At 35.4% G+C, this 12,182-nt stretch overlaps 1 protein-coding gene across 3 annotated transcripts; it reads left to right on the forward strand.

Moving 5' to 3' along the window:
- Nucleotides 1-2,298: 2,298 nt before the first annotated feature.
- On the forward strand, nucleotides 2,299-11,739 carry LOC112519516 (fanconi-associated nuclease 1 homolog). 3 transcript variants are annotated; one of them, XM_025127677.1, is made up of 16 exons: nucleotides 2,299-2,515; nucleotides 2,611-2,767; nucleotides 3,104-3,615; nucleotides 3,697-3,801; nucleotides 4,392-4,656; nucleotides 4,741-4,803; nucleotides 5,542-5,616; nucleotides 5,722-5,805; nucleotides 5,903-5,973; nucleotides 7,822-7,886; nucleotides 7,966-8,053; nucleotides 8,134-8,274; nucleotides 8,353-8,579; nucleotides 8,855-9,128; nucleotides 9,294-9,527; nucleotides 10,985-11,739. In XM_025127677.1, exons 1-16 carry the CDS (start codon nucleotides 2,387-2,389, stop codon nucleotides 11,426-11,428), a joined length of 2,934 nt encoding a protein of 977 aa, XP_024983445.1. In that variant the 5' UTR covers nucleotides 2,299-2,386; the 3' UTR covers nucleotides 11,429-11,739. The 3 variants fall into 3 exon arrangements, with proteins under 3 accessions (XP_024983445.1, XP_024983444.1, XP_024983446.1); XM_025127676.1 differs by lacking the exon at nucleotides 5,903-5,973 and having other exon boundaries at nucleotides 5,722-5,840; XM_025127678.1 differs by lacking the exon at nucleotides 3,697-3,801.
- The last annotated feature ends 443 nt before the right edge of the window (nucleotides 11,740-12,182 follow it).

Raw genomic sequence — 12,182 nt, forward strand, 5'->3', positions numbered from 1 at the left:
GATTCTGTTATAACTCAATTATTATCCTAATTATATTTTAGATTTTTTATATCTAAAATGCGATGTTTATCTTGTATTTGATTATGTTTAGCTGAAGTCAGTTATACGAATTCAAAAAATAAAGTTTTAATAAATTGTACTTATGCACAATTTACTTGTAATCTTAAATTTTAAGTAATATACATTAATACACGGTACTTTATGCATAAAGAATAGTTTTTAAGAGTCTTTTTATCAAATGTTTTATAATATAGTGTGTGTATATATATATATATATATATATATATTATAGTATAGATATTTGATATAAGTTATATTTTTTAATTTAAACATTTATAATAATGTTTTTTTAAATTTAATACTTTATCGCATAATTTTTATTTTTAAAATTTTAAGCAATGAAAACATATACATAAATTGTTAAAACCAAAAAATTGAACATAATATGTGTATATGTCGAGGGCAGAAATGATAGATACGAGGTCTACAAAGCAGTGCCCGTCCGTTTAAAAACAAGAACGTTAACTATTTAAGAAAACAAGAAAAATGTTGTAAATGTACAAAATCATATATAATTCACGTAACAAATCATACATGATTCTCGCGACTTTGCCCTGCGACTTAAATGGTCTCAAAAGTCGTCCGTTGATTTAACGTAAAATCTCATATGATTTTGTACATTAACGACTTTTTTCTTGTTTTTTTTAATAGTTAGTCTTCTCGTTTGAACCCATCTCTCTCTCTCTCTCTCTCTATATATATATATATGTATAGATATATAGATAGGTAGAGAAACATATACAAATAGCAATTTAAACACGATAAAATAAGCAAAGACACTCAGGATGCTGAAAATAAAACAAAAACGTGAACATAAAAATGTTCATTCTTTCTCTTCGGATATTCGTTGTAGTTTGGTTTTCCAGCCTTCCTCATTTTTTTTTTCTATTTAAGCAAATTTCTCTTACATTTTCAAAATTTATAAAATAGCATAGCTGCTATAGATGATTTTAATGGCCAAATTCTCTTGCACCATTCGAATTCAGTATTCAACATGGTTTTTCAACAAAATTCTAGCAGAAAGAATTGGTCAATAGTTGGCGTGTCGAAAAGTTTTTCTTGTAAAATCCATTTCTTACTATATTAACCAAACCTGTACTAGCTAATATATTTATACTGTATTATAAAACATTTGATAAAAACTTTTGAAAACCATTTTTTATGCATGAAGTACTGTTTATTGATGCATATTACTTAAAATTCAAGTTTACAAGTAAATTGTGCGTAAGTACAATTTATTAAAACTCCATGTTTGTATTTGTGTAACTAACAACAGATACTCGTAATTGTAACAGGATAAACAATTCATTTTTAATATAAAAAATAAAATATAATTAAGATAATTGTTCTAAGAGAATACTTAAGTATTATATTTATAAAAAAATATATTATTAAACCAAAAATAAATTATTTTTTTATCAAACATAAATTAAGTTATAATAAAAAACATAGGCCTCCAACTTAACTTAGGCCTTGTTTGTTTTTCAAAGAAAACTCTTATTAGTCTCTTATGCCTGATTAGTTAAGAGGTAGGACATTCGGACTGTTTGTTTTTTCCCCATTTTTTCAGAGGTACTTATGTCTTGTTCACCTCTTATCTGATAAGAGGTAAACCAACCTCTTATCTGATAAGAGGTAAACCAACATTTTATTTTTCTCTTATTGTTCTCCAAACTCTTAGCAACGACATTTTTCAATCGATTATTACCAAATCGATCATCACCTGTCTCAATTGATGTGTTTTAATAGGATTTAAATGTGTTCAAAATAACGTTAATAACATATGTTTGTTTAAATGAATGTTAATTATATAATTTAAATATAAAATTCGTAATAATGATGAACAAATATGTGAAATTGTATAAACTTATCTATATAAATTTAACACTATAATTTTCTAATGGATAAAATAGACAATTTAAACAAATTCAGACATTTATCAGTTTTATAAACAAACAGTCTTATTCATTCAGATTTCAGACTTCAACACCACCTCTTATTAATTAGAAATGAAATAAGATTTCAGACTTCAACACCTCTTAGAAAACAAACGTCACCTTATTCTTTTTAACGGAGTTAATTAATCGGATCAAATCCGAAACAAAATAGCAATAAAGGGACCAAATCTAAAATAAAGTGGCAACCATATGGACTAAAAATGTAAAAGAAAATATGGGTTGGTAAAAGAACACACAAGGGAAAAAATAGCGGCAACACTCAAACAAGCAGACGCCCTAGCCCACCGGAACAGTACCTCCATTTGGCGGGAGAACGCTACAAATACAAACTCGCCGGTACCGTTGTTCGACCGGAAAAAGGGAAGAAGATGAAATTTAGGTCAAAATCAAACGTTAATCGAACGATGCTTACCGGACGAGAAAGCTTGATCAGATTAATCGGCAAACGCCGGCGATTCCTCCCCAATCGTCAATCTATTATGTCAGCTCATATTCAGGTTTCTTTTTTCTATTTTTCTATATAATCAGGCATACAGATGGTTACGCTAGACTTGACGATTTTAAGATCGGATTTTGCTTGTTTGATTTTCAGAGAGATTCGAGTCTCGTGAAAGATGAAAATGGAGCAGAAGAGTCGCTAGAGGAGCGTAGTGAAAATTTGGCTGGGACTTCGGGTTCTGACATGGTTACTTGTCCGGTTTGCGGGAATAAGGTTCGAGGGGAAGAGTACATGATCAACTCTCATTTAGGTATGTCTGGAGTCCAGATTTCTCCGGAGTATTTTGAACAGCCTGTTCTTTCGTGAATAGTTGTTCCTTATGATCGCAATTAATTCCTGTTTGAAATTCTGGGTCTGACTTCTTGTCAATAGCTTTGCTTGGTGGCATTTGACACATCACTTGGTGAACACCATGAGTAGTTAATTCTCTTGCATAAAGATGTCCTCTTTAATTCACCAAAAGGCATACTGGAGAGAGCGAAGTTTCATGAATTGTTTACCCGGCATATGCATTTTAGTATTTGTTTGTTCGTGCTTTTATATGTTTGCAAGTGCACTTGAATCTTATGGATGCGTTTGGTTTTAGATGCATGTTTAGCAAGAGGGACAAAACGGAAATTAAGCCAGCAGACACTTCTTCAGTTCAACTTCTGCTCCAAATCAAAAGTCCAATTTCATTCTACCAATTTGGATGATACAAAGTCTAACCTGACTAGTCTTGAAAAGGATATAACCGATTTAGGTGGGGTAGGTACTGAGGATACCGACAGTATCACATGCCAGTCATCTTCCAGTTCAGACGATATTTTGCTAGCAAATGCAGATGATTCAGCAGAAATTTCAGTGAATGATGAGAAAATTGGTGTCAGGGGTGGTTCCCCAGTAAATAATGGTGGAAGAGTCAACTCCCCTTCATTGCTTACTGAGACTGAGGTCTCTGAAGATGACAGTGCCAATTCAGATGATGACATATTGGGTAAGTTGCTTGCAACCTTTATTGTTGGCCGAAGGTTCAGTGAAGAAGGAGAATTACATACTGGCGCAAGTATATCTCTTTGCAGAGATCCTGAAAATATCAAGGACCCTAATGCTGTCAAGGTTAATCTATCTGTTGTCTAGTTTATATTTAGATGACAACTGTTCTGCAAATGTTAAAGAATCACATGGCCTTTGATCCAGGTTCTTTCAGCAGAATCTGGATGCAGTAAGGTACTTGGTTATATACCTCGAGAGCTAGCGGAACATTTGTCAAAATTAATGGACACCTTCGGCTTGAGCTTTGAGGTATAATAGCATTTATCTAGAGTACTACCAATATATTAGTTCATGAGCTAGTGTTCTTCTTTTAAAGTTTATGATGCATCACTTACTATCTCTTTTCTTTGTTTCATGCCCCTCTCTCTATCTATGCATGTGTGTTTTTTAGATGGGTGTAACTATGTATGTATGCTTACCTATGATAGGATACAAGGTTATGCTGCATCACCCCATAAGCAATTGTATGCCAAATAATGTATTTATCACCGTGAATATGACACCAAACCGTATTGTCGACCATATACATATTTTCTTCTAAATTAACAACAAAGAATTAAATACTTCACCCTAAGTGTGTTCAGGTCCAATCCACAACTTAGAATAACATTTGAATCTGACTTGCTTCATGGCATTCTTGACTTTATCTCATTTAATACGATGTTGAAAACGATCCTATGAGTCAGAATAACATTTGGATCTGTATGAGTAACTTTCTGCAGACATATACAGTAGAGTGTGACTTTCTAGATCTGACTAGTGCTGGACCTGGCGCACTGGGTAATATGTTCCTTCAAAATAATAGTTTGCATGATAGTTTACAACGGGCTGTATTGCAGGGTCGTATTATGTCGGTTCCTGAACATGCTCATGCAGTCGTCCCGATTCAGATTTGGTGTCAAGAGAAGATTTCTTCTATTGAACTAGAAGGCGAAAACTTTCAGGTTTTCAAGTCATTATGTCGACATATTTTAAGCGCTGTCAAGTTAAGTGAGGCATCCCCTCCTGTCACGATGAAGTACCAACAGAATTTTTGCCTGTTGCTACAAGAAGTTTTAAGGACGACTCTTCATGTTTTCACACATGATGAAAAGATCTTCTTAGGTGCCTATATGGTACTTAGTGTCATTTATACATGTCCTTGTTTCTGTAGAGTTTCATGCTAATATGTATGTTTTGTGTTTGCAGAAAATTTCCTTTTACTTTCTGATGATAGTCAGAGGCTCTTTATTCGTCTTTATACAAGAAAAGGTGTTACTTTTCTCTTTTAAGCATTAGATTGTCATACCCTATTGTTCTTGGTTAGTTTTATTTGTGCTGTTATCGATTCTTCTTGTTGGTTAAACTTCGTTTTTAAGGAAGGTCGTATAACATATAATACAAGTGTCTCAAGGACTTATCAATGCGATCCGGGAGGGAAGAAAGTGATCACATGACACTTATTTTCCAAATATTGGAGTGATAGTTGGCGTTTCGAACGTGTTAAAAATGCATTAATATAGCAGCATAGTCCTCTTTAATTATGTAATTGTTCTTATTACTGAAGCAAATAATTGTGTTGTTTTAACACATTGACTGTATGATTAAATTTGAACTTGTGGAAAAATGAGGGGAAATATTGTTGATCAAGAAAGATATCTTGTTCTTTTTATTTATTATAAGATCATGATCAGCCTTTTTTCTGTTTACCTCTATTTTTATCTTGTGTCATTTTATCATAATGCTGTGGAAGGTGAATTACATTGTTGCGACCTATACGCTCAATTGATGGGAACTGCTATGAGAATTGGAATTTTTCTGATATTATACCATGGATAGTTATCATTTATAGTAATTATCATTTTGTATGTTACAGCATGTGCTAACACTTTCTTCTTGTTTGCATATGATATTCTTGAGTCAAGGTATGCTTTGGAAGAGTAATTCTTATAGTTTTCAGTAACTTATAAACCGTGCAAATATAATATAAATGTATGCTTCTTACTTCAGGGCCGTGGTTTCGGATGTCTAATATTGCTTATGTTGAAATATTGGACTCCCAACATGCAGTGAAGAAACTATCTGGTAATTTAATTCTGTTTACAAAGTATTTACAGTTTATTACCTTTGCCTATATTCTTAAGGCTATAATTCCAATTTATACGACTTTGATGAGGTTGTGTATTGCAGAAGCAGGTTATGTTTGTTCCATTGAAACCACAAGTGAATTACATAAAGATGATCTAGAAGGAGTCTTAAACATACTTACTGTTGGTGAGCTGCGGGAAATGTTATGTGTGATTAATAAGGTCTGCATTGCATGAGATCACCAAACTTTTGAAATTTTATGGCTATGAAACTCTTCTCTCAGATGACTGGTTGAAAGCATTTTCTTTGCATAGAGCAGAGAAGCTACCGTCCGGTTTCTGGCTTGTGAGAGTGGTATATGATTTGCTACTTTAGCCTGTGCCTGGCTAGTTTAAAGATTTCATTTTATCTTCGGATAGAAGTTTTAGATAGAATTTGTATGTTTTGTTGATTTTCGCCTTGGATCTATAGCTTGATGATATTAAGGGCCTTGAATGTGTGAAAGCTTTTGTGTAATTCTGGTTCAAGTGTTCTGCATTTTATTCTTTGTTGTGCTATTATTACGCACTTTCCAGCATTCTCAATTACTGGAGAAGATTGGTTTCAGTAGTGATTTAAATTATGAAGGTGGTTATGGTTCCTTGACCTTGCTAGAGTTTATTTAATAGCCTTTTGATGTTTCTCCTTTCTTCTATCATATCTCTTCACTGTAGCATTCTAGTCAGGTCTCTTTCATGTCTACAACTCAATTCATTCGATTACTACAGGGATGAACCCTATCCGGAATACGAACCATAAAAGAAAACGCCTACTAAACCGATCACAAGAATACCAGCTACAGTGCCTACTATCCAAAGAGGAATTCTTTCAGTAATATCGGCCATTTTCCCACTTCCCTCCACATTTCATCAAGAAAAAGAGCAGAAATTCTATGTAAATGGTTAATTAAACCTGAACTTTACGAGTACTACATATAGGAAAACATGGTGTTATATTTGTGCATAGTCCTTGCAATATTTTCAATGATATCTATTTAAGCAATAGCCCTTTGTGTATTCAGATACAGTTTAGGGGATACCACATTCATTGTTTATAAGCTGGATCAAGTTATCAAACATCTCTTCGTCTTCCTATAATTTCCTATTCGTGTTTTCCTCAAGTTCATTATATTTTTGATATAGTATACGCTGATGGAGCATTCCGGAGGGGTCCTCCTAAATTTGGTTGATACTGTAGTTGTGCTCCCAAAGTTACCTATTGGCTTCTGATGACCACACAAGAAGAGAACTATTGTGTGGACAGATACGGGCCATACATTGCAATAAATTGATATCGTGTACTCTTTCTACAGATAATGCTTATGCTACTAGATTTGTGCAAGATATTAAAGTTGAAAAAACTGATGGCATGGACCCTCCCTTCCCTTTTACCAACTTCCGTTCAGGTTTAAGCTCTTTTTGTAGATGGGCCAACCAGTGACTTTTAGATATATTTGCTTTGACCCTTATGTCTATTTGGTGGATCCTTGCTTCTGTTTCTACTGATATTTCTCCAGTTCAACATTTTATTAGAGGGGTTAACAAATGAGCTTCAATATGTCTTTTATTCTTATCTTGTGTTTTAGTTGCGTAGAAACTGGTAAGAAGGAGGAACACAGATAGATGATTAATGATTACTGTTTCCCAGTTGCAGCTGGAGCCTAGAACTTGCTTTAAGTTTTAATCATCTATGTAAGACGAATGAGTGTGAGTTGTTAAAACATGGGGTACATGGAGAGTGCTTTATGCATGCTGAAATTATGTGGCCCTCGAACCTCATTTTTATTTCCTCTTTCCCTTATACGAATGTATGGCAATTCTTTTGGAGCTGCAGGTTGCTAATTAATTCTTTTGTGAGTTTTTTCCCTTGTGTAATCATTAGTGCCATTTGATTGCTAATCGGTTAAGATGAACTTCTTTTGAGATTACATGTTTAAATTATATAGCTCTTTTTAGAGGGGAATGTAGATGATGAATATCTTACCAACTCAGCTTTCAACATAAAATCCTGCATCAAGAATTTTATATCCAGTATGCTGGCCTTTTGTCCCTTTGTACTTCTGTCATATATCTTAAACTTCATTATAATGGAATTTGGCTCTCTTCAAGGTTATCATTACCCAAGTTCGAATCTTTTCTGATAAATCTTATAATTTTTTTTCAGAAATGCAGTCATAGCAAGCAGGAATACATTTCTTCACTTCTTTCTGCATATGTGGATGGACCAAGGTCTTGCCATTTCCCAAGTTCTTCACTCCAATTGTGTTCAGTTTCTTTCTTCTCTTAACTAGAATCATGTATGCTGCAGCTCATTACTAAAAAAAGCAGTCTTGGAAAAAGCGGGATCCTGTATACGTATTTCTTCAGCAGCCGATTCCCTAATTTGGCGTGTTGAGGTAATCTATATGCCTTTGCATTTAGTTTACATACCCAAGATACATAGATCTCTTAAATGTCTCTTTTTATGTCTGTGCAGAGGCTTTTCTTCTGTAATGGGGAGCAAGATCTGTCAGCATTTTTACTTGTGGATTTGGGAATTGTGAAGTATCCAACTTACAATTGTGTTGTCACTGACCAGATATTTTCCAGTCGAAATGACCTACTATCTTATGAGGAGGTAATGCCGAGACATCCTTTCTTATTTTAGGTATACTATTGCCTTTACCCAAGTAATCTAGTGGTAAGCTGTCAATAGGCACTTGAAGTGGCACAGATCATGGATGAATCTCTTGAAGAAAATGATTCATCAATGGTCTTGAGATGCATTGCAATATCTGACTCCAGCATATCCAATTCCGCTGCAAGAACAATACAGTTGTCAACCTCTAAACAATTGCCTGCACCCTTTCCATGCTTTTCAGCTTTCTGGATCTACTCCAAGGTGGTTCTGTTAGGCGTTTCTTTTCTTGAGTGTCAACGTAGGTATGAGTGCTGGCACTCTCTTATCTTTTACTGCTTTCATGACTCGTCAAACTATATGCTGAATTATCATAGCAAGGCTTGTTGCTTTATTATGAATCTTTTTCTGCTGTTTGTAGTCAACTTTGACTTTCCTTGCATTTGGGTAAGCACTTCTTTTGGAAGATGTGATTAAAGCAACACACAAAAGCTGGCTGTCTAGTTATTTTAGCGTAGCAGGGATGGCTTTTTTCTTTTCATTTGTGATCTAAGGGATGAAATACTTTATCTTTGCTCAGATACGACGATGCAATCAATTTACTCGAGCACCTACTGCTTAATTTTGCTAATGATCGAAGAAGAGGATATTGGACATTGAGATTGTCCATTAATTTGGAGCATCTGGGCCGTGTCAATGAGAGCTTGTGTGTTGCTGAAACTGGGTTACTTGATCCGTGGGTTCGTGCTGGTTCAAGAATATCATTGCAAAGGCGGGTACTTCGCTTGGGAAGACCGCCAAGACGGTGGAAAGTTCCTAGTTATTCGGAGTCTCTCAAAAGGAAGATCCCTGAGGTTGCTACTTGTTAGTATAGGCTTCTCTTCGGGTATTTTTAAATTAGTGATTCATCATCGGTTTTAGTTTCTAGATGTTAAGTTATTACGTCTAGGAGATTTAAGCTTTCAATTCTTGCTCTTTATTCTTCACCTAACACGGCGAATTTGCCAACTATCTTTTAGGTTCACGTTCAAGGTAGGCCACTCAACTGTAAAACTGGAACAAAGAGCAGGTTTTATGGTGAAGATGGAGAACAGTGTGGTGTTGAGCAGCTTGCCCTGCAGTATTATGCGGGAGAAGGAGGTGGTTGGCAAGGTGTCCATTCAGAAAGTGGCATTTGGCTGACTGTTTTCGGGCTTCTTATGTGGGATGTGATCTTTGCTGACATGCCAAATGTCTTTCTCACCAGATTTCAGGTACTTAATAAAATAATGTCATGGTATCATTTCATGAGGAAGGATCGTCTGAGAATAGGAGTTAAGGTGAGAAGCGTAAGAAGGAATCTGGACCCTTGATCACTTTAATCTCACCCCACCCCATGAGTTGCACTTATCATGGGAATTTCCGGTGCATCTCGGTGCACCGCATTCAATTAGGATTGATCCAAGGGTGGAGATCGCTTCTTACTTCTCACCATAACTTCCGTTCTCACTGGAACCCAACTCATGGTTTCATGGTCTCAGTTTCTTGTGTTGGTACATATCATGCTAGTTGTTAAGCGTTACACATATTTATGCCATAGCTATGTAAACAATGATTATAAAGACAACCATCACTTGCCATGAGGGAAGTAAATGGATACCATATATCCACCCTTGTTCATATACTATTAAGTGATGAGTAGCCACTATAAGTAGATGTGGTATAAGATGGTCGTATCTGTATTTCAAAGTATTTAACAACCATATCTTTTCATGTAATATGCTAATAGTGAATTATCATCAATTCGTAGTTTGTAATCCTCAAGTTGTTGGTGCATGTTTAGTTTCGTGCATAGACAATATAGCATAGTCTTGCTTTTTTTTCTTGGCCTCATATGTTAATACATTTCACTAGTTACATTTCTCTAATTCTCATCAAATATCATACAAAATGCAATGCAATATCTGGATCCAATCCAAATCTGTAGCCAACTTCACAAGTATATATCTATATCCAATACAAGCGAATGCTGATATATACATGCAAATATAATCATATCTGTTTACACCCATGCTTGCCTTTCTTATTTTATGTTGCATGACACTTGATATGATACTAGTCGAGTGCTTATAATAACTATAGCTAATTTAACCACAAGGGTGGTGCCTGATTGTTTTGAGCTTGGCTCCAAAGGTCAAAAGTACCAGGAGGTCCCAGGTTCAAATCCAAGGAGGAATAAAAATCCCCTTGTGGTCACGGAGGTTCAAATGCGGTGACTCCAGGCTATCTGCAAAGCAGGTAGTCGCCTTGGGATTAGTCGGCTCGCATAGCGGGTTGTATATCCAAGTTAATAAAAAAAACTATAGCATAATCTATAAATCTCACCTCAACTGGGAAGACGGTCCGTAGGTAGAGCCATAGAGCAGAAGTTTCTTACACACTTTACTCAGATCAACAAGAGTTCTGTTTTTATCCTATAATATGCTTTTGGGTTTAGCGCCACTCTACTCTTTATGTCGATCAGGTCTGCATATATCTTACCCTCTAGTGGGGTGGTACATATGGGGTTCGTTTGGTTTATGCTTTTGGGGTTGGTCGCGTTTTCAAGATCATTGTTGCAGTCATAAAACTTTGTACCTATATTAATAGGAAGATATTTGTAACCAGTGACCTGAGGTGTCTGGAAGATGGGGCTTTATTTCTGAGGTCTTTAGTTCTGTTTCTATTGCAGAATTCACCCTTAGATTTGGACACAGATCACTTTTATGAATCTAGAAAAAGCATCATAGAACCTCTTCTGGTAAAGATTGAGGAAGGCATGGGTGAGGAGATGCTCATAACTTCATGGGAATCCCATTTGGGAACAGCGTGTCGAGGAGTTGACTGGAACAGGCACTCGTTAACCGAGCTTCGAGCAATTGTGACATGTATTGGTGGCCGTTGCCTGGCCTCAATCTGCCGACACCTGGCTCAAGATTATCGGAGTTGGTCTAGTGGCATGCCAGATCTACTGTTGTGGCGGTTTCATGGAGATTATAGCGGGGAGGCCAAGCTTGTGGAAGTAAAAGGGCCGAGGGATCGTCTTTCTGAGCAACAACGTGCATGGCTTCTGTTTTTGATGGATTCCGGCTTCAATGCTGAGGTTTGTCGGGTCAACCCTCCAGTTTCCAAGTAAGATTATTCGACTCGACCTGATTTAATGAATTAACCAACTTGGTTTTCCTGCAATTGCTAATGCATTTTAGAAAATAAAAATGTTTGTTAAAACGATCATACTGTGTCATCTCATTGACACGACACGAGAAACCCGATCAAATCGCTGAAAATGACGAAACGAGAAAGTTTTGTCACGTGCGTTTGGTTGGTTTGTTGTATTAAGTCGGTAATACGATATGAAATTATGTATCTCATTGTATTGAGTATTTAAAAGTTCGATTTCGTATTTGTGTAATATGAATGAGGTGGAGGTTCAAATGAGAAACCTCATTTTACGAAAACTTAAATCACATGTGATATTAGTTAAACTTCATCCTTGTGACCTTTAACCGTTTGATGGTTTATCTATTGAGCAAATTGCATGAAAAAGTAACGTACCTTTCACTTATTTCTATTTTGGGTAACGTACTTATAAAACTTTCATTTTGGTACAAAAGATGTAAAGTTTTAAACATTTAAGTATCCGGGTAACCGGTTGAAGACTAATTTTAGATTAAAAAAAGATTAATTTTAGATTAAAAAAAATTCATGTCACTAACCACGTCAGCAAATAATACTGAGTTGATACCACATCAGCATGATAACCGGTTAATGCTTCAACCGGTTACCCGAATACTTAAATGTTTAAAACTTTACATCTTAGATACTAAAATGGATGTTTTGGAAGTACGTTACTCAAAATACGAATTGAGTTAAAGTACATTATTTTTTCA

This window comes from Cynara cardunculus (assembly GCF_001531365.2).
Source record: "Cynara cardunculus var. scolymus isolate 2C chromosome LG 10, CcrdV1, whole genome shotgun sequence".
NCBI classification, from domain to species: domain Eukaryota; kingdom Viridiplantae; phylum Streptophyta; class Magnoliopsida; order Asterales; family Asteraceae; genus Cynara; species Cynara cardunculus.